The 22,694-nt window shown below is 46.3% G+C and overlaps 1 protein-coding gene across 1 annotated transcript; it reads right to left on the bottom strand.

Annotated features, from left to right (window-relative positions):
• Window positions 1–812: 812 nt before the first annotated feature.
• On the bottom strand, window positions 813–22,384 carry EMP1 (epithelial membrane protein 1). The gene is made up of 5 exons (XM_043881386.1): window positions 22,228–22,384; window positions 6,326–6,438; window positions 4,202–4,298; window positions 3,960–4,100; window positions 813–3,060 (listed from the first exon to the last, which is right to left on the bottom strand). The coding sequence occupies exons 2-5, from the start codon at window positions 6,401–6,403 to the stop codon at window positions 2,894–2,896; spliced, it is 483 nt and encodes a 160-aa protein (XP_043737321.1). The 5' UTR covers window positions 6,404–6,438; window positions 22,228–22,384; the 3' UTR covers window positions 813–2,893.
• Window positions 22,385–22,694: the final 310 nt, after the last annotated feature.

The raw sequence follows: 22,694 nt of genomic DNA, 5'->3' as shown, positions 1-22,694 counted from the left end.
GTCATTTTAGCCCATATCATAAGTAAGATCATTTCAATTTGTCTCTGTGGACAATGTGCTGTGAGTTCCAGACAATCAGCTTAGGAAAATAACTTTTGGAACCAATACACATAGGTCTCTAAGAGGCTTTCAATAATCAATGCAATTTGATTAATTTAACTTAAAATATGTCAAAGTCTTATTTTCAACTTCCATTGTGGGGTTTTTGTGTGTGTGTTTTACTCTGTGCAGTGATTTCATCCAAGTCTACCAGGGACTGAAAGATGGCCTACTCCACATTGAAAGCACTCATCTTATTGGTGTCAGCGTGAGACTGGGGTATGCAGCATCAACTCTGCTTTCCACCCTTGATTCCAGTCCTCACTGCACCCAGAAAGCCTCAAAGCTTTCCTACAGGTACATCCCAGGTTGTGCAATGAATGCCTTCATGCAAATGTATGTTATACACACCTTTGTGAATTGCCTTATATATTGAAGACACATTAGTGGAGTTGGCTGTTTCAAAGAAAATTAGCAAGTGTCTCATTTCTTAATATCATAAACCATTCTAATTCAAGATAATAACCTCTCTCTAATAGTTTGTGAAGTTCCATTTTTTTTTTTTTTTTTTTTGCTTAAAAGGCCTAATGAAAGCAAGATGAAAATATAGTAACATTCAGTTGTCTGAAAGAGTTATTGTATAAATGCCTAATGCATTACCAGAAAGTAGCTTATTATCTCAGATAAATGCCAAGTTGTCCAAATCAAACTGATTGACAACTTAATTAGGGGGAAATGTCATACATTTTTAGAAAGAAAACACCCACACAGCATAGGGAATCAGAATCTGTTTTTATATGCCTAGAGTTATAAACATTGTATCAAAATATTTACAATTATAGTATATGAAATATCAATCTATTAAAGAAGAAGCCAAATACAGTACTAGAACAACCCACCAATGTAATGCAAATTACATGAGACATAAATGGCACAGAAACAAAGTAAAAGGCCAGGGAATACATGGTTCACTCCAGTCATAGTTTAACTTTTTAACACAATGGTAGTGTCTCTTTTGGATATATCTGGTATGCAAGACTGCCTCTGAACTGGAGACAGCCTTCTATAGTCATATGATCACTAAATCATAATTTAAAAGTTCATCATCCCACAGTTTTTTGCTTTCCAACCCATTTACCCTTAGTCCAGATAATTTGGTGGCCCACCCTCCACATTCCCCTAACCAGAATAAACATAAAGAAATAAACTTAGTAATAATCCTTTTATATAAATACCAGCAATTGTGGCATAACAGCTCCCCAAAAGGAAAACTATATAAGAAATGGAATGAAGGGGGAGCTAGAAGAAGAAAAGTAGGCAAGATGTCTCAGATTCTCCCTAGGGTAGGTCTTCTCAAATTGATAAAGGAAGTGTCTTCCACCAAAACAAACAAATAAACCCTTTAGCCAGAATCTGAGATGGCTTAAAAATAGCTGCGCCAGGCCAGAGCAATGACTGCTTAACCAGGATTACCATACTAATACCATACTTCTAAGTCCTACAAAGAAACACTCTTGTGGCAACAGAGAAGCTCAATGACCATCGGACTTGGCACCACAAGAGTTTTAGGGGTTTTTGCTTTTCCCTTAAAATATCTGCCCATCACCTATATTTTTATTTCTCTCACAGAAATTTTCTTATTTTCCTGGAAGTACAGACACTCTGTTCTTACTGTGACTGAAATCTAGTATGCTTAATACTTGACAATTGTATAGCACCTTTCACCCAAGGATGTGTGGTTTGGTTTGCATGTGTTTTAAGAAGCTTCCAAAATTGCCTTGACTCATCCGTATTGTGGGACAGGCAGGACTTCTGAAAGGCGACCCCTTCAGCTCATTTCAAAGCTAGAGCTATCTCTGAGCCCAGGAGCCCTGATCTCCAACTTGGCTAATTAGATAAAACTTCCTCAAAAGGGTATAATTTAGGGGGAGAGTAACAGATTGAGTTGCAAGGATCTATGTCCATCTCTCTCACATCTTATACTTAAATACTGATTGCACAGAGAGAGGTTCCTAATAACATAACCCTAATATAATCCCGTTGTAAGACTGCCCCCTTTTCCCATAATTTGCGTGGTGCTCCCACCGCTGAATTGGTTGTTAGTGGCTTTACAGAAATTCCAGAGTGCTGCCGTGGCTTTAAGCGAGAGACCAAGCAAAGTCCGCGGCAAGAGGTCTCCACAAGGGACAGCTGTGTGAGGCCTGGTCTGGGTTCTGACCACGCCCCAGGCTTTCCACTGTGAAAATTTCTTTCTCAGTTTAGCTAAGCCACCAACTTGGCCTTAATCACTATGTCTCTTCTTCCCATTTTGTCACAAATACCAGAGAGTTAAATCTCTGTTTAACAAAGAGGGATCGTGGCACAGTGGCCAAAGTCCTCCCTCGAGCCCTTCACATGGTGATGTTTTGCTTTGGGTCAGAAAGGCAGGATGGCTTCCAGGCTCGGCTTATTCCAATATCTGCCCTGGCCGGAACTTGTACCGCTGTGTTAACTGGGTGCAGTGGGTCTGAAGACTGAATTCACCCTCGGAAGTGGAGCCAGTGATGTGGCAGCTGCTGGGGCCCCAGGCGGTGTGTGTAACGGAGAACAGCTGGAGGCCAAGCCCAGTGGCCGGAGGGAGGCCCCCTGGCCCACATCCAGGGAGCACCCGTCCCAGGCAACGGCTTTCTCCCAGGGCAGGGGCTGGACAGTACAGGACCCCCTTCATCATGTTTGGGTTTCAGCCCCTCCCCCCTTTCAACCCCTCCCCCCCTTCCCTCTCCTGGTTTTTCCTGCTTAGCAACTTCCACTCCCCTCCCAGATTCAAGGGCTCCCTCCTCCCCACCCCCCAGTTCCCCAGTAAATGTGTTCAGCCTTATTTCTTTCTCAGGACCAGATAAAGGATGCCAATGATGAAGCTGAAGCAGAAGCAGATCCAGGTCAGGATGAAGGAATAGCCGTGGTGACTCTCCGAATACTGGTTTTGAGAGCTGTTGGCATAGTGATGAGTGTAGATGGAGGCCCCCACCATGACGCACAGCCCTGCAGTGGGGAGAAGTGATTCACTGTTGGTTTGATTTCTTAACATTCAAAGCGAGAAAAAGATTTATAACTTTAGAAAGATCCTATGTTCCTCATGGGTGATGGGAAAATGAAATCTGAAATTTGGCCCCCAGCGGTAGTTCTGTTGATGGCCCCGAACCAGGCTTGATGGTTATGTTGCTGCACCACTGGTGTTCGAGTTCTCACACCTGCACTGGTTTGTGTGGCTGTGAAGTAAAACCCAGCTTCTCTGGTCTTCCCCCCTCCTTTCCACTGGCTTTCCCACCTAGACCCCAGCACACAAGGACAGGCTGCCCTGGGGGGATGCAAAAGAACACACCTTCCATCAAACTGTGTATATTGGGAGAGAGGGAATGGCCATCAGCAAGCTCATCTATCTAAGGACTCCCACATCCCCTGCCCCTCCAACTATCTTGGATACAAGCTCTGGCTTCCCAGGTAGCTCAGTGGTAAAGAATCCACCTGCCGATGCAGGAGACACAGGTTCAATCTTTGGGTCAAGAAGATCCCCTGGAGGAGGAGATGGCAACCCACTCCAGTACTCTTGCCTGGAAAATCCCATGGACAGAGCAGCCTGGCAGGCTACAGCCCATGCCGTCACAGAGTCAGACATGACTGAGCACGAACCCATACAAGCTCTACAGCTGGGCAGACCCCGGCTACTTGGTATCTGCCCAGGAGCCCCAGGTTTAAACAGTGAAGCCAATGAGGGTTCTTATTTCAAGTAGCTATCAGGGGCTCTCCCCAAGAGCACAAGTGACCAAGCCAGTAAATTGTACGAGGCATTTCACTGCCCCTAGTGCTCAGCTGTTCAAGCCACTGAGAGCCCCCAGGGTGAGATCTACAGGAAAGCTTTTTCTGAGTAAGCTGATACTCACAGCACACCAGCATGGTGGCCCCGGAGAGGAAGAAGCGGTTGCCTTTCTCCATGGTGAAGAGCTGGAACACGAAGACCACGAGGGAGATGACGGAGAATATGATAGACAGGATCATGAAGGCCTGCACGGCCTTGAGGGCATCTGTGGACAGAAGGCAGAGGGAGTGAGGACGTCAGGCCACCCAGTCCCCAAGGAGCTGGCCATTTCCTCAAGGGCACTGGGTACAGTATCTTTGCACGTACCTTCACCCGCGTAGGAAAGGGTGTCAGCACAGCCACCGACGGTACAGTTTTTCCAGAGACCTACTGATCCCGCTCCCGAATCTGCCACCACCCAGACCTGAAACCAAAAAGACATAAAGGAACTCTTCTCAGTACTCCTGTTAGGTGGGAAAAGAATCTGAAAAAGAGTGGATATATGCATATGTATAACTGATTCGCTTTGCTATGCAGCAGAAACTAACACAACATGGTAAATCAGTTACAGTCCAATACAAATTTAAAAAGAAATTTAAAAAATTGTTTAAAAACTAACTCCCTGGCTTGAAAGAAAAAGAAACAACCATCAGCTTGTGTCTGGACTAAATCTTATGCAAGATGCCATGTTTAGCCATAAGTGGGGCTAAGAAGCTCATCTCTAGGTGGAAATAATGTCTTGCTAAAACTGAAGTCACAGAGGTCCCAAGAAAAAACGAGAGAGAAGAATGTATGACCGAGGAGAAGTTACCTCACTCTCTGGACTTCACATCTCTCATTACTGAAAAAGTAAAGACGTAATCCAACCATTGGGGTTTTGTTTTTTTTTTTTTTTAAATCATTCTAAGGCTCTAAGAAACGGAAACCCTGCATGAGGAAATTGATTTTAAAGATGTGCAATTCATACACCCTACCAAGATTGTTTCCAATAAAGGGCCTGGCAAAGAAGGTGAAAAAAGTTAAGGAAAAATGTTCAACTGGAAAAAAAGTAAGAAACGTAACGGCAGCAAAGAAAACAGTCTTGAGACGGGGAGATCAATAAGCCACTTTCATCTAAATAGAAGGATAAACCTTGATTATCACAACATGAAAAGTAATTTCATAATAACATAGTCCAGTCAGAGCTTTCCTGTGGGGGCAGCTGAAAGTAGAAAAAATGACCAAAATGTATTCACCGAGGCTCACCACGGTGCCAGCACCCCCTCCTTCCAGGCCCAAGAGAAACAGTTATCCTTCTGGGATGAAAGACAAACACCCAGCCCTGTCTACACAGAGTGTCTGTTCAAATGCGAGTTACTGGAAAAGCAGGGCCAGGATGTCCAGTCGCCTGCCTGCTCTTGATTTAATAAACAGCTGTGAGTTCAGCCCCATGTTAGAGGCTGATAATTCAGATTTCAGCACGGGGCATCCACTAAAATAGTTTGAAGCCATTTATTGGACCTGGTAGACTGAGAGACTTGGTGTGTGGGGGGGTGTACAGAACAGAACTGCTAAATCCAAGTTTGGAGGAGTCCACACGGCGAGGGGTAGGTCATCACAGTGATGTTTCATTGAATCTTGCTTATAATCGTACCCACCAATGTTGGCAAAACTCTTCTCTCTGAAATTTAAAACTCACTATCCTTCAACTGTAACAGGGACCCACAGAGATTCTGTGGTCATATCTGTTTATCTAGCGATGCATGGCCTTGGTCTTTAGTTCCTAGGAGTTGTCTTGGATTTGTTTTTGTTTTTTTCTGAGAAAAGCACAATAAAAGCATACTGGACTCTGCAAACTACCACTAGAGGTCAGAGTAGCCCCAGATTCAGACAGAACAGCCTATGGCTTACTCTGTATTTTTAGTTTGTATTTTTTTGTTGTTGTTAATTCAGGCAAACGAAGTTAATCTTGCATAATTCCACTCTCACATGCTACTCTCTGCTCAGAACTTGTATTTGTTGGTCGGAACACCAAAGCATCTCATCATCTCACCCCCATTTCTCCTTCTAATCAAGGATCCCAGAAGGAAGTTTGGCCTGCCACATGGTGTCTTCATTTTGTCCTGAACAAAGCCTGTCCCTCCCACCTGTCCTCCCTGGCTGGGCACACCTCCTGGAATGCTTCCCAAGTTCCTTTCACTCTGCATCTCTAGCAGAAAGAAACCCCACCCATCCAGCCATCCTCCAAGCTCCACCTTCCCTGAGAAGCCTCACTGTATTCTCCAACCTGGCGAGATCACTCATTCAGACACTTGTTATTAATATTTAGTTGTTTGAAGTGCAAGTGTGTGTTTAATTTTTTCCATGACTAAGCTGTAAATTCACAATGGCTTAAACATCTTTTGTAGCACTTTGTGTAAATATTCAAATAACTTCCAAATGAATGAATGAACAGAAAAGAACAGGACTCACGTTGGCAATGGTAGACACAAATAGCATGATGACGGTGGCGATGTGGACCACGAAGATACTCGCCAGTAACACCAACATCTTGGCTTTTCGGTGGCTTGAGGGTGAAGAGAGCCCTGAAAAGAAAGGAGAGCACGAAAGGAAAAGGAGAAGTTACTCTCTCATTCAATGCGTTATTTCAGCTTTCCCACATGGGTGGGTTCTCTGCTAAAACCAAGAGGAGTTGCAGTAAAAAATCATCATGATTCCATAAATTCTGCCAACACCTAATTAGTTAGCCCAGTTCCCCAAGTGCCTGTTCATCTGTTTACGTAGATCTAAACAGAAAGAAAATTCTACCTCGGGTATTTATATATTCATCCCTCTAATACAGCCTGTTTCAAAACAAGAAAAATTTTATGGTAACTGTTACTATTTTGTTTGCATTGTACAGGTCAAAAGTAGGATTTTTGGTTTTTAAAAGGCTTTTCACAGCTGTCATTTCCAGGTCTCTACGCAACAATGTCGTATAAATTTCCATTTTCCATTAGGGAAGTTGTCCACACTTCTATCAAACTGCTCACCCAGCGATTTTAATTGAAGTGGATGCCTTCCTAAGACTGGCAGCTATTACTCAATGCCCAGAGACCAAATGGGCTACTAATCTGATCCCGTATGAAATATAAAATGTGAGAGCCACAACTTCCACTATAATAATGCTGTTGAATATTCAATAATTATAACAACCCAATTACAGTTTAATGGTCTGATCACCTACCAATGGAATATTTTAAGACTTGTGTTGCACCTGAGTCTTTGGGCTACATCATGGTAGGGACTCTGCTTTTGGTCTGGGGGCAGAGGGTTATATTTCCTACGACTCAATATGGCACGTCTGGGGGCTGGATGCAGCGGGAGGGACCAAATGTGCCTTCAGCTTGTGTGTGACATTTACCCAAACACCAATCCTCCTGGACTCAGTACAGCCCATCAGCAGATGCACCCATCACACGGTGGATGGGAGGATGGGGAACTAACAGATTAAGAATGTGCATGGGTAAATGGAAGCATTCAGTCATCATCTCAGCAGAAGTGATGAGGGGAGCCCATGGATCATCAAACCTAGAACATAAAAGGAAGTGTGAAGGATGCATGAGGGGGCGGCTATTCTGATTGATGTCAGTGGCAGGAATGCTTTGTCACACCCAAGACAGTTACCAGGTGGTGCAGGCTTGCTGGAACTTCAGAAGGAAAGGGCTCAGGTTACTCACACCCTCGGGAGGGTAGACGTGTGGCTGTCCCCTCCCAGGGAGGAGATGGCTATGCACACCCAGTAACTGTGTCCCACTTCTCTCTCTCTCCCCCCACCTCGTTTAATTAAAGCTTTGAGTTTGAGTCCCTTCCACTTCAGACAGGGTACTTATTGGAGAGCCTGGATGTAAACATTCCAACACTTCCAGTGCTTTTGATCTCTCCCTTTCCTCATCAAGCACTCCAAATCCAGAATGCTCTACTGTACCCTGGCGGGGGGTGGGAGGAGGTTGCTGTTGACAAGCCAAGAATGAAAGGCAGACACGGGCCTCCACTGCCCACCCTGATCCATTCCAACCACTCCCTCCCTCTTTCGCCATCTAAGCACTTCCCTACCACCCAGACTCTTTCTGTAGAAATTTCTCCAACTGTGAATGATCAAAATGATGATGTTGACTGCTCGCCTTCAGGGCAGAGCTTAGAGCTTTTGTGCCTGTTATTTAATCTCCCCATACATTCCAGTGCATTTTTGCTTTTCTCAGATCCTTGCACACCTCCTCAATCACACCTCCTCAATTTTCTGCTTGACTTTAATGCACAGTGAAAAGAGATTTTTGAATTAGACAGAGGCTGAGTTAGAGTCACATACGGTTGTTTGACCTTCTGGTCTCAGTTCCCTCCTATGGAAGGTGGGGGCTGCAATGCTCACAGTACAGTGTTACATTTAATCCTAGATGGAGAACTCCCAACACAGTGCTTGGCGCTTGGCAGACACTAATGGGGCTGTGGTTATTAGTATTACTGTTACTATTACTGTTATTGCTATTATATGAAACTGAGCAGCAACCGAGTCATCCGTTCACCAGGCTGCCCCACGTGAAGCAATAGGATACTGGCTATCCAGTTCACAGGGCCATGTGAATAAAGTCATTTTGGTCCTCTTAGAAATTATCTCTACATCGAATCCTTGCGCCTTGCAGGGAGGACCACTAGGGACCACCCGTGGGGATGAAGAGGAGAAACTGACTCTTCTCATCCCTGTGTTGGTCACCCTCCCGACTCCCCCCAGACTCACACCATCACTAGATCCTGATCTCACCCCTCACGGGGAAGGGAACAGGCCTGAATTCATTCTCTGAATGCAGGGAATTAAAACATTATATAACAAGATTGTGCTTAATTCTCCTTGGGCTGTAGAAATGACTTTTTTTTCCCCTTTGCTTTTAATTGACAAACATCCTCCTCCTAATAGGGGTTGAGGGGCCAGAGATGGAAAACAATACACCAAGCAAAGCCTCTTAAATGAGGTCAAGGAGAATGTTAGGAGTCTCCTCTCTGACACACTGTTGGGGATCCAGCAGGATTCTCTGTCTCCTTAGACTGCTCTGTAACCCTCTGATGTTGAGCCTGATTCTTTTCGCCCCGCTCACACTCTCCATTTTGATCATTTGAACACTCATGCTTTCCAAATACCCTGCTCATCCAGCTTGGCTAGTCTACTGCCTCCCCACCACCACCATCACACCACATACACGAGTTCCGGCCCACCAGTTCTCACTTCTTACTAAACCACAGCGCCACCTGATCACTATTCCCTGTGAGGTTCAGACAGGAGTGGGTGAGGGGATCAAGCAAGATAGCAATTTTCTTTCAGGGTATTTAGATATCTGTAATCGCACCATGGTTTTTCCATGGTAGTCACGTATGGATGTGAGAGTTGGAATGTAAAGAAAGCTGAACGCTGAAGAATTGATGCTTTTTTTTTGAATTGATGCTTTTGAACTGTGGTCTTGGAGAAGATTCTTGAGAGTCCCTTGAACAGCAAGGAGATCAAACCAGTCAATCCTAAAGGAAATCAGTCCTGAATATTAATTGGAAGGACTGATGCTGAAGCTGAAGTTCCAATACTTTGGCCACCTGATGCGAAGAACTGACTCATTGGAAAAGACCCTGATGCTGGGACAGATCGAAGGCAGAAGGAGAAGGGGATGACAGAGGACAAGATGGTTAGATGTTATCACCGACTCAATGGACATGAGTTTGAGCAAGCTCCAGGAGTTGGTGACAGACAGGGAAGCCTGGCACGCTGCAGTCCATGGGGTCGCAAAGAGTCAGACATGACTGAGAGACTGAACTTAACTAAATCACGCTGTATCTTTCCACCAAAAAAAGGAGCAAAATGCTTTGCATTAGCAAGTGTTCTTAGTGCACAGAACACACAATTTTATCTGCTTTTGGCTGATGTATCCAGCCAGAAGTAGAACCTGTTTACTGGAGCTATCACATAACACAGGTAGTAGCTTCTCCATCTTTTCATTGCCCGAAATTTGTCAGGTTTTATTGGGATCATCCATTGTCAGCTTAGAAGGCCTTTCTTGAATTTCAGTAGCCCTCCCCAACACATTTGGAAGCAGAATGAACTATCTTCTTAAATGTCTGTCCCTATACTACAGGTTGTCCCCCTCCCAGCAGAGAAATCCTGAGATGGGAAGATGGGAGGTAATTCTTGAGATCTTTAGGGACCAGCATGTCTGTATGTGCTCGGTTATGTCTGACTCTTTGCAATCCTATGGACTGTAGCCTGCAAGGCTCCTCTGTCCATGGGAATTCTCCAGGCAAGAATACTGAAATGGGTTGCCCTTTCCTCCTCCAGGGGATCTTCCCGACCAGGGAATAGAATTCTTGCATCTCCTGCATTGGCAGGTGGATTCTTTACCACTGCGCCACCTGGGAAGCCCACATACTTAACAGGTGAGTGGGGACCTATCAAATTGGAGAGCAGTTTGGGCAGAAATAAAAGAGGACCCGGTGCTCTTGAGACATCTACCCACCCATCACATGCAGGGCCACTTTCTGAGAGCGTCATTCCCTGCCCTCGTGTGAATCTTGCTTCGTATAAAAGTACTGAAAAGAGACCATTTCTGAGCATTTATATCTTTGCAAGTATTGGCTGCTACAACTTTCCATCATGGCAATAGGTTTCACTAAAGCTGTCATTGATTTCTCTCTCTGACCTCTTCAAAAGGCTATGGACGCATCTGAGTGCCATTCTATTGGTGACAACAATTGAACAATACTCATAAAACATAACTGTTCTTGAGTAATAATTATCAAAGATTGTAATTGTACACTTAGAAATTAAAGGATTATAATTTTATAGCATTTGGAATGAAACATTTTGGGGAGGTTCAAGAGGGAGGGGACATATGTATACCTATGGCTGATTCATATTGATGCATGACAGAAACGAACACAATATTATAAAGCAATTATCCTTCAATTAAAAATAAATAAATTTTTTAGAATGAAAAAGAATGCCATTTACGGCCCTCTCCAGTGGAAAGCAGACACTTTGTCCTAGCTGGGGAGCTCCAACCAGACTGCAACGGAAAACAGCATGGCATTTCTGAAGATCTCAGAGACACACCTACCCCCTCATAGAGCATGGACGCTCAGGGCAGTCCCAAAGCTCGTTGTGTTACTGTTGGGGCTTCCATAACAATTTTATTTGTGCTGCTTGGAGTTGGACCCAGGCCACCAGAGCTACTGAATCCACAGCATTCTCAGGGGATAGGATGTCCGCTGACTGTTCTATGCAGGGTGCCAGGAACAGGTCTCCCCACTGGAAGCTGGGTAGGATCCCCTCTTTACCCTCACCCACCCAACAGTCACAGAAAAGGGTTGGTCAGGACTCCATGGGGCTGGGTGGGAAACTGAGAAAAGTCTTGGAGGCATGAATGCTGACTCTAGCAGAGAAGTGACTGTCAAGAAAAATGGAGGTTAACCACTTAGAGCTGCACACAGGCTCTCGTAATGCCTCTCCGGTTCCTCTCTCTGCCCTAATCGACAGGCCCGCCAGTTTTCTTTCCTCCACCGCCATCCTTGTTTCTGACCACACTTCCCCTTTCCTTCCCACATGGCTCAGACCACACTAGGGCAGCGGTCTCTTTACACTCCTGTCCCTGATACAAGCCTCACAGCCACTGACCATTCCAGATCTGGATGAAGGTCTTTGCTAATGGGACATTCATTGCAGTTAGTGACACTGAACCTGAAGATGATGCTTGCTGGTGACTGGAGCTGTAAATGCCCAACTGATGTGGGGGAAGGGCTGACGGCCCTCTCTAGCTGGCTCCATCCACTTCGATATTTATTGGTTTCTCATCTCCTCCCACAAAATGAAAGAATCAAAAGAACAAAGCCCTGAGACTGCCTTCTATTGCCTCTTCACCCTTTGCAGGCAACCTAACACTTTTAGGGTGGTCTGACCCTGAGAAGGGCTTCCCTTGTGATGCAGTGGCAAAGAATCTGCCTGCAGAGCAGGAGACACAAGAGATGTGGGTTCGATCCCTGGATCAGGAAGATCCCCTGGAGGAGGGCATGGCAACCCACTCCAGTATTCTTGTCTAGAGAACTCCGTGGACAGGGGAGCCTGGTGGGCTACGGTCCATAGCGTCACACAGAGTTGGACATGACTGAAATGACTTAGCACACATGCTCAACCATGAGAAATTAATCAGATCTCTGTGGACACCTTTCCTTTTCTGATGGGTAACTCATAGCAGAGACATTGAGAATCGACTTCTAGACAGACAGTCGAGACGTTGGTAATTTGGCTCCACGATCACTAAGCCAGGGGTCAGACTGCTGACTGATAACTTTCTTCCAAACCCTGGAGTCTGTGTGTTTATTGAGCAGCCACCACAGTCTGGGGGAAGCAGGGCCTTCGAGTGGTCTGAGGAACAGTAATGGGGAGCCATACAACAGAACAGAGCCCCCAAGACCTACTTCTCCAGCAAAGGATGTGATGGAAATCCTGGGCTTGAGTCACTGAAGAACTAGCCAGAGACTGGGGGTGTCACAAGATCAGAAACAGTGAGTTGGGGGCTTGTGTGAGTGATGGGAGTGGGGGGTCCCACAGAGCTCAAATGTCTGTGATTCACTCGGAGTGGGCGAGAGTCTCCCAGACAAAGGCAAAGTGGAAGCATCCTCAACCAGATGGCATAACATAACTTCCTGAGAAGCACGTGGATCTGTCTCAAGAGCCAGAAGACAGTTTAGTCATTTCTCTGGCAGCCAAGACAGCCCAGACTTTTCTGGGGAGACAGGAGCAATAGTGACCAGCTGCCAAAGTCCGCATTGCTCCTTCCTCTCATCCCAGTTTTACAGCCTAAAATAACACAATCAGGTCATGCGTTCTTCCTCCAATACTTACCTCCTACGCATTCTTACTTTCCACTCCCACTGTCATTGTCCAGCTCAGGACCACCCGCCTCTCCCACCCGCCTCTTCTGATCCTCCCTCTTAAGTATATCCTCAGTACCACTGGGTTATCTGACCAAGTCACTCCTCTTCTCAGATCCTCCAAACACACAACCACTCCACCACCAGTCAGGAAAGAGGCTCCACACTGGCCCTGGGAATCCTAGGAATTTTAAATCCTAGGATTAAAAACAGATTTTTTAAAAAAGATCTATTTTTATAACCTTCCTCCAGTTAACTATCACATTGTTTTCAAGGAAGTTTAAATTCTGCCTCCTCTAGGAAGCCTTCCCTGATACAGAGGTCAAAAGTAGTCACTTTTCTCCTGTTATTAAAATCATTAGTGGTAGCCTACCTGGTAACAGAATTATTTGTGGAAATGTTTGGCTCCCCAACCCCCAAGATTCTAAGTTTCTGAAAAGAGAATCTTGTCTATGACATGTGCCAAGTATCTGTTCAGCCAGCAAATAAATGAATCAAGAAAGGACATATTTTCTTCCCTGTAGAAAAACAATGTCAAGGTAACTGAAGTCTTCATAATAAACAACAGAATTCTTGAGAGAAAATGATCCCCCCCCCTTTTTTTTTTTATCTAGGTGAATTTTAGTCCTGTGTTATTTTTAGAAATTATTTCTGTACCCTGATGCTGGGAAATATTGAGGGCAGGAGGAGAAGCAGATAACAAAGGATGAGATGGTTGGATGGCATCACCAACTCAATGGACATAAGTATGAGCAAACTCTAGGAGACAATGAAGGACAGGGAAGCCTGGTGAGCTACAGTCCATGGGGTTGCAAAGGGTCAGACACAACTTAGAGACTGAACAACATATGTATTGAACATCTTACTATATGCAAACTCTAGAAATATTTCCTGAGTATCTTTGACGTTTGAATATGCAAGGTTATACGTGTGTTTGTTCCCTCTTATTCAAGAAGAAACAGGCAAATGCAAAGAAAAAGATTTTAAACTTCTAAATACTATTTTATCTACAGATTTAACTTTTCTATCTACTTCTTTCAATTACAGAAACCCTGGACTTTAAAATCCCTCCCCAGAGCATGAAACTCATCTACAAATCTATAACCAGGAACTACCTTAATCATGCTTAAACTTCTCCAGTCATGGATAACTGACTATCTACAAAAACTTCCCCACTCTTTCATCAGAAAGGTCCTGACAATGCATTAGAGGCGGCTCTTGGCAATGACTACCTCCATCTTACTTCTGCGCTTTGTCTAATGCTTTTTCTAAAGTGGTCACTTCGCCAGCAGAACTTCCAGGTTATCAGAATATCAGAATATCAGCCAAAGATCCCCCAATCTCAAGTAAATCATAACACAGTCCTGAGATGACCCGACTGCCGGACAGACTCTGTCTTTTTATCCATTGATGCTTTCAGTGAAATTCCCATCTCCTCTGGATAACTGCAGACTTTGAAGAATGCTTTCTCAGACCGAGACACAAGGCTTTCTCCAAGGCACAAGATGAAAGGCAGAGCCACTCCCAGTCGTATGATCTCCATGGGCCAGCCCACATCTGCCCATCCTCCTTGGCGTCACACCCAAAACTGCAGCTGTGCCTCTCCTAGGAACATGAGGCAGGGTGGTGGCACTGATGCCTTTCTGTCTTCGACGCGTCAGGATCATTTTGCTTTTGTTTGGTTTGTTTTGATGTGTTTGTTTCCCACTGAGGATCTTGTGGGTTGGCAAAATGAATATCCACTGAACGCAAAAGCAGAAGAGGAAATACTGTCTTTGGGGAGCAGCCGTAGAGGATGTATCCGCAGGAGGAAAAGGCTGGGATTAAAGACAGGCTCAGTGAATGAGACCTTGGATGAGGTTTTCTGACCATTGTTCTTGTTGTTTTATATCAAGTGTACTTTTCCATTCTAAATATTGTTTTTACGTGAGGGTGGGGAAGGGGGGCATTAATTTCCCCGTGGGAAACACGTGGAGAAAAAGAATCCTAAAGCACCATCTCCTCTTGCTTCTGGATGCCTGGATGTTTGGTGTGGCAAGAAAGAACTTTGGGCTGTAATTCACTGTGTACACTCATACTGGGGTCTGTTTTTTTAAAATGCGGGGCAGTTTTTTATGACCAGGAGAAACGTCAGCAGTCAAGCAGCAAAAGCAACAGGAATCTACATGATCCAAAGAAAACAACTTTTTTTTTTTTCATCGTCCTGGGGGTGAGGGAACTGCACCTCCCAACTGTGAACAGGGTTTACTATAGAAAGGGTGGTGCTTATCTGGCCCTGGTGTAGACGGGCATGATTCCCACATAGTTAGGGATAAGGAACTGGGGGTGTGGGTACTGGGACAAGCATGTTATTTAAGGGGAACCAAAAGCAAGAAAGAAAAAGAGCACCTCTTTGAAAACGAAATTCTCATAAAAAATTCTGACTCTGCTGACTTTGGGAAAATGATATATCCTCTCTGGACAGTAGCTCCTGGAGAGACAGAGTACTGAGCAGTAAAAAAAAAAAGCTTGAATTTGGGGGCGACTCCTGACTGCGCCCCTTTTAAAAAGACGTTCAGGTTTGATGGGTATAGCTGGCACATAAAATTGTAAGCTATTTCAAGCATACATCGTGGTGACCCCAGCCCCTTTTAGCGCTCATCTGCACACCGCACAGCCGTAAGCGTGAGGATCGAAGGGCTCGTGACTGATACAGAGCAAAGGCTGCACGGCTGCTGGTTTTGTTCCTTTTTGTTCCTTTATGGATAAGAAGCAACTTAGCCCAGTGAAATGCGCTTGAAACTTCTCAGGCAGAATCCGAGGGCCAGCCACTCTGCTAAAAGCAAACAAGCAGTTTGAATCTTGTTTTGGCAAATGTTCCCAGAGAGAATAATCTCTCTCTCTCTCTCTCTCTCTCACTCGCTCGCTCGCTCTGGTTTCCCCTTGTCCTCTTTTGTGTCCGGGGAGGGGCTGGGGCTGGGTGACATCTGCCAAGGCCAAGGCCAGACCTGGGTGGGGTGACAGAGGCCAGCCCCCGCCCCCAGACCGCAGCTGGTCAGGCCATCAGGCGATGTCCCCAGGGCAAGGATGGAACCTTTGCTGTCTTCTGCTGCTGACAAAAGCAGAGTGTTCTGGCGGCCAGAACGTCTCTGAGGGAGAGACTGCCAAGATAATAACTAGGGTTCTGGAAGAAACTCAAGGTGTGGCCCAGCCTGGGTGGGGGGTGGGGGGCGCCTGGGTGGGTCTGACAGTAGGTGGCGGCAACAGGCTTCAACCAGCAACAGGCTTCAACCAGCAACAGGCTTCAACCAGCAGGCTGCAGTCTGGGAGGTAGTGGGGGCCCCAGGGACAGACGCGGGTGCAGCCAGGGGCGCCCCGGTGCCTGGCGTGGGCTGTGGGCTTTGTGGCTCTTTCTGCAGGCAGTTGGTTATTTAGAGGCTTAGCAGAGTTGAAGTTACTCGGTCCAGTTCCTTGACAAAAGTGGGAAAACGGGTCCCCAGGGTGAAAGCAGAATCGGGATGAAGCCCACTCCCTCACATCTCCTGGGCCAGGCTTTCCCCACTGCAGCACAGCTTCTCTCTCCTACTTCTGGCAGAATTCTAGAACTTCTACCGGATCTATTGCTTCATTCTGTTTCTCCAACCCCTCCTAGTTAATCAGAGGGTCAGCACAGACTCTCCAAAGTGATGCCACTGGAAAAAACAAAGGGCTTTTGGAGGGTCACTGCTTCTTCCTACTGAGTTGCTGAGAAGGTCCACCAGCAGAACCAGCCCAGGCTGAAACAGCCCACCCCGCCGGCACTGCTGGCCCCAGAGGAGCTTCAAACATTCCACCCTGGCCCCCACCCACAGCACAAGGCCCCCTCCCCAGCAGCAAAGCACAAAACAGCCAAGGGAAGCTTGAGGTCTCAGCTTCGCTTAAGTATGGACACTCCTGGCTGGCCTGACCTCTATAACCTCTCCCCAACTCCCGCATCCAGCCTCCCAGGCAGAGTTCTTTGATTATTTGAAAGAAGACATCAAAGTATCAAGGACCTCATTCTGCTGTCAGTCCTGACCTGACCCTTCTGGAAAGGGAAAAAAAAAAGTGTTCTTAGGGAAAGATGAACACTGCACAAGTAATCCATAGAAATTCTAACATTGCCTCCTTAACAACAGAAGGTTCTTCATAGCGGGGAAAGAAGGGGTGAGACAAAGAACAAAATTCTTGGCCCCAAGGACTATCCTGACATTGAGGGTGGGTGGTCCCCAAACCAGAGGGGAGGGAGTCAGGGGTCCAGCATCTTCACACTTGTGCCTTCTTCTTTCGCCCTCTCTCTGGCTTCCTCTTTCCAGTTTCTCCCTCTTCTTGTTGTTGTTCAGTCGCTATGTCCAACTCTTTGAGACTCCATGAACTGCAGCACGCCAGGCTTCCCTGTCCTTCACCATTTCCCAGAGTTTGCTCAAACTCAAGTCCATTGAGTCGGTGATGCCACTCAACCATCTCATCCTCTGTTGCCCCCTTTTCTTCATGCCCTCAATCTTTCCCAGCATCAGAATCTTTTCCAATGAGTCAGTTCTTTGAATCAGGTGGCCAAAGTATGGGAGCTTCAGCTTCAGCATCCATCCTTCCAATGAATATTCAGGACTGATTTCTTTTAAGATTGACTGGTTTGATCTCCTTGCAATCCAAGGGACTCTCAAGAGTCCTCCAGCACCACAGTTTGAAAGCATCAATTCTTCTCCCTCTTCTAGGCCTTTCCATTTGCCCCCCTCCCTCAGCCAGCACACAGACCTAAGAAACCTCGGGCAGTCCCCTTGCTCCCCACCCCTTTCCTCCTGGTACCTTCCCTCTCCTCCTCGAAGCCCAGCTCCCCATCCGCTCCCATCCACACCTTTTGGCCACACCCTCCTTGAAAAGAGGGTGAGGCTCCTTTCCCAGAACCACCTTCGCGTCTCTGTCTCTGGAGCCTGGTCTGGGTTCATTGGTGGATCACTTGCTGTCGTCAGTGTCCCCACAAAGCTTCACTAACCCAGCACTGCCCAGGTTTCATAAATCAAACTTCTTTCTTTTCATCTGAGTGAATGAGCTGGGTGAATGCTCACTGCAACCCAGCAGTAAAGCCCGCGGACACCTGTACCTGAAGAATCTCTAAGCGGATGAAGCAGAGGAGTCCACCTGGGTCCTCCATCCTCCTGTTTCCATGCAGACATGTTACATCATTTCACTTTCCTACCAGTGTTTATGGATTAAACTTGCTATTAGCATGAGCCATGGGATTTCTCAGAACAGGAACTATCGGATCTTAGAACAATAGGGTCTCAGAGCCACAAGGGTCCATGGAGACCACCAAGCTCAGTTCCCTCCATCGAGAAGGCAAATGTCCTGCCCACTTCACATGGCAGATTCAGGACAAGACGAAGCCTCTCAAGCCTCCTATTTAGCCAGCTGGCACCTACCGAAGGGTTCCAACCACCAATTTCAACCCAAGCCTCACGTGTTCTCAATTTTAATTACCCCATTGGAAGACAGAATTCATGAAACAGGCTTGGGAAATATGAAAACTGCCACATCCTCGGTAAGGCCAGAGGCACCAGTAGAGCGATCCAATTTAGTTAAAGAGAAATGCCATTTCCACAGCAGAGAAGGAAAGAAAGAAAGTGAAGTCGCTCAGTCATGTCCAACTCTTTGCGACCCCGTGGACTGTAGCCCACCAGGCTCCTCTGTTCATGGGATTCTCCAGGCAAGAACAGTGGGGTGGGTTGCCATTACCTTCTCCAGGGGATCTTCCTGACCCAGGGATTGAACCCGGGTGTCCTGCATTGCAGGCAGATGCTTTAACCTCCGAGCCACCAGGGAAGCCCGCAGAGAAGAAAACGTGGACCCAAATGTTGTGTTTAAAATGAAGAGAGAGAAGCAGCAATCCCCACATGGGCTCTGCTTTCATCTTTGTGGTTCAGTGTCTGCGGATCTCCCAATTAAATTGAGAGAGATGACTTGTAACTGAAGTGTTACTTAGCGTGGTTTTGAGACATGTGTATATGGCGTATACGGTATTGGGAATCCAAGCAAACTCCTAATTAGAAGCATATTTCTGCTCCCTTGGTTACTGAATAGGAATCCAGGGTCATCTGGGCAGAACTAAAAGGAGTATGGGAAAAGGGAAGTTTATGGTCAGAAAATTCCAGTTCTACAATACTTAAGGATTATGAGTCCTTTCCAAGGAGCTGGACGTCCAGATTGCCTGCTGGCAAATAGACTGAGGTTATGCTAACTGGCAGCCTGTTGCTGTACTTACCATTACAGGAAGTAACAGTGGCAAGGCGTGGGCTCCATGAACTATGGACCAAGTTAAGGGACCAGCCCCACAGGCCAAGGTAGAAGCCTGTGTTTCTGGCATTGCACTGATTTAACCATGACCTTGTGGTAGTCACTGGGTGTCCCTCTGAGTACCTACATCTGAGAGTCCTAGGTGGCTCTGAGATTTTGTGCTAGGCAGCTATGTATGCGGTCAGTTCAAGAAGAAACCACACACCTTGCTTAGAAAAAAAGAGACCTCAGAATCAGATCACCTAGGTAGGGATGAGTATGTACATAGCCTCAAAGCTTCAGCAATGCTCCCTGCTCTTTCGGAATCTTAGGTAGTCATAATAGTAATAACAGCAGCACAGATCTATCAAGTTTTATCATCAAATACTAAATAAGAGTTGAGTGTTTAGAAGATGAGAGCACTGGATGGATCAACAGCAACAGCAAAAATGGAATAGATATTTTCAGGACTGGAGAACTCAGGAGAAAGTATAGAAGTTATAGACAAGCCAATTTTGCTGGATCTAAGAAACTCTAGTGATGAGAGTTGTCCAGTGAAGCAGGGTGGGCGTGGAAGTACTCTCTAAGGTGCGAAGTCCCTTCTCTGGAAATTTTAGGGAAGCATAAAACACTCATCCATCCAAGGTGGTGTGAAAATAAGATTTCTGCATATGGCAGGAGAATGAACAGGTTGACCTCCAAGATCTCTACCAAACTCAGTGCACAAATCAAGGATGACATGTAACTATATTTGCCCTGTGCCTTTTTCTGAGGCCGTTTTTCAGATATATTCCCTATCTGATGCCAAGGTGCCTACAGAAAAGCTGTTTTGGTTCATCTCTCAGCCTTGTGAGGCACTGGCTGCTTTCTCTCCACTGGTCCCAGTGGGTCCGGGTACCAGCTGAAACCCCCAGAGCCACGCAGACCAAGCGAAGACGGTCTGCATCCCCAGGGTGGGCTCTATGGGGCTCCTTCTCTCAGTCCCCCAGAGTCTGGATGTCTCTGGGAACTGGACGGGCCAAGTCTGGCCTAGGAGGGGAGCAGGAAGAGAGGAGACAGCCCCAGTCTTTTCTGCGGTCTGTGGAAGGGACGTCTCTTCCCCTCTGAGGCCTGAGGACGTCTCTTCCCTTCCTGGGAGGGAGCCACCGTCTGCCCTGGGATGTGATCTACCCTGGGTTGGTCCCTGAAGGCCTCCTGCCAACTCCCAGGACAGTTTTGTATCCTCAAACAATGTAAAATCCGGGGCGTCCTCAGACCAGGACACCAGACCGGACATCCCGTGGCCCTCCGGCCAGCCCCAAACCCCTGCCCCAGTCCTCAGAGCCTGGAGTGGAATTCAATCCACCCCCAAGGGTGGGAGACAGCAGCAGGGAGAAAAAAACAAACTCCCAGTCCAGTCTTGTCGAACATACATAGCTGAAATCCAGAAAAACCCCCACAGCCAAGACACTCTCTCACTACTTGTTGGAGGAAGATGGGAAAGTGGGAATAAGAACAGCATTTTTTCAATTGCCCTCAAACTCCAGGCAATAACACACAGCACACTTTTCTCATGCATAAAACTCCAGCGTAAAGTGAGACACCGTACAAATAGTCAGATTCAGGATGGTTTACGTGCAAACAGTCGTCAGTGTTTTTCATTTCCTGACTGGTCAAATCTTTCTTACTAGTTGTAGCCTGCACAGGCTCAAAGATTTGTTTCTAGCTTCTCAGGATATCATTAATGACAATGGCCTCCCCAATCCATGTCGATGTAATCTAAAAATAATCAACATTTCAAGCAAAGGTGGAAGTCCCCTGCACCTTGAAAAGTTGCCCTTGTACTAACTGAATCATCCCCTGGAGGGCAATTTTAGCAGGCACCTTGCCTGTACCCAGGCAGATTATGTTTGAATCTTCTCTTCCAACGAACCACATTTCTAAAGAAAAAGCCTAATTTCATCAGGCAAGCTGTATCCTGTCATTCTCCTTGTGTTGTGTGTAGAGTGGGGTGGCCGGGCAGGGAGATACACGAGTATCTGTGTTGAAATGGGCCACACCTCAACCAACCAACATGCTAACCTTGAGAAGAAAAAGCAAATAGAAATCACCCTTCTTCCTTTTCCAGATCCTTTCATGATTAGCATGAGTGTTTGCGTTTGTACAGCCATGTTTTGGAAAGAGTGAGAAGTTAAACGTTCCAAAACAATCACTGCCTGCCATGCAGGAGGAAAAAAAAAAAATCTTACATCTACCTAAGAAATAAAAATTATTTTAACATTTCTGATAGGCTGTCTTTTTGCTCTGCACCGAATTTGGCTGCTTCTGGGATAAAAGCATAAAGCGATGCAGTGTTTTGCTTTATTTTTAATAAGAACAGATGAAGTTCCCCCAACCCCACCCTGCCCTCCAAACCCAACTTTTCCCTTGTCTCTCCCCGCCCTCCACATCTGGCCCAGGGAGAGAGCTCTGAAATCCACATCAGGCACCAGGAGCCCCTCCTGTGTTACATTTCAAACACCACTTAAAGAGAGAGAGTTTCTTCTTTCTCCCTCCTTCTCTCCCTCTAACAGTTTTCTTTAAACAAGCCCACCCGCCCTCCTCCTATCCCGTGGAAAGAAAAAAAACCAAACCAAACATTTACACTTAAAGAAAAGCGAAATGAACAAGCCAAAGGACAGCCACCATGAAAATAAACTGAAAAGCAGATGCAACCCACCCTCACCCCCAAAAGACTGGCAAACAGAGAAAGGATTCAAGTCCTGAGCAATTTAAATCACAACAGAGCAATTGACAAAGTCTGGCAAGCAGCCAGAGGTGCTGTCCGGTTTCAAGGTACGTCGGGTTTCCTCCAGAAAGAAAACGCTATCCTCTCGTGTTCCAAAAGTCCCTGCTCCCAGCACACTTTCAGAACAAGAACCCCGTTCCTGCAAGACATAATCACGGCCCAGACGGACCCATGATTGCCTCTACCCCGGGGTCCCCATCAAACTAGATTTTACTGAACCTTAAGAGTTGTATCAATGCCCACTTTTAGCTAAAAAGCTTGAAGGGCTCAATTCAAGGAGTCCTAGAAAAATAGCCCAGGAAATAAGAAAAAGCTTCAATGAGGTCAGAAGGAGGAGAGCAGTGGGAAGCAAGAAAAGTTCTCTGGGCTTCTCCGGCAGTGTCGGGAACTGTCCTACCTGAGGGTCCGGTGACTGACCAAGGTGCCCTAAGTGGCAGCAGCTGGTGGCAGGCGTCCGCTCTCCTGGAGGTTTGTGATCACAGTGAGCAGAGGGCTGGCCTCCCGACGTTATAAGTTTCCTGAGCTGGTGTGCTGGGGTGTGTGATGGGCGGTTTCTTTTCACTGTGTTTTAAAGGAGTTTCTATGAATCAGTCCGGCTTAAAAAAAAAAAAAATGTGTTGGTAAGCTACGCCCTGCTCAGTTGGCAGTCAGTCAAGACAGGCTGGGAGGGAGCCATCAATTCAGAGAAGCCAGTTTAGGCTCCCTGTGACTCAGACACACAGACCACAGTGGAAAAAGGAGTGACATGGCTTCAAATGAGTAACAGGAGTCACACAAATAGATCTGTTTACCGAAGCCCATTCTTCCTCACCATAAAGGAGAGTGGGTTGCCGGGGATACAAGTAAAACAGAGGTGATGAGCCC

The sequence above is a fragment of the Cervus elaphus genome, chromosome 22 (assembly GCF_910594005.1).
Source record: "Cervus elaphus chromosome 22, mCerEla1.1, whole genome shotgun sequence".
Taxonomy (NCBI): domain Eukaryota; kingdom Metazoa; phylum Chordata; class Mammalia; order Artiodactyla; family Cervidae; genus Cervus; species Cervus elaphus.
Note: the sequence above shows the minus strand (reverse complement) of the source record. Positions and strands in the feature narration are given on the sequence as shown.

What these genes read in the sequence shown, in the direction of transcription:
- EMP1 (XM_043881386.1), bottom strand. Translation starts at nt 6,403, where the DNA reads ATGTTGGTGTTACTGGCGAGTATCTTCGTGGTCCACATCGCCACCGTC. An exon ending in TTGTGTCTACCATTGCCAAC is followed by an intron (nt 4,299 to 6,325) that starts GTGAGTCCTGTT and finishes TTTTGGTTTCAG; the next exon opens with GTCTGGGTGGTGGCAGATTC. An exon ending in GGCCACCATGCTGGTGTGCT is followed by an intron (nt 3,061 to 3,959) that starts GTGAGTATCAGC and finishes TCCCCACTGCAG; the next exon opens with GGCTGTGCGTCATGGTGGGG.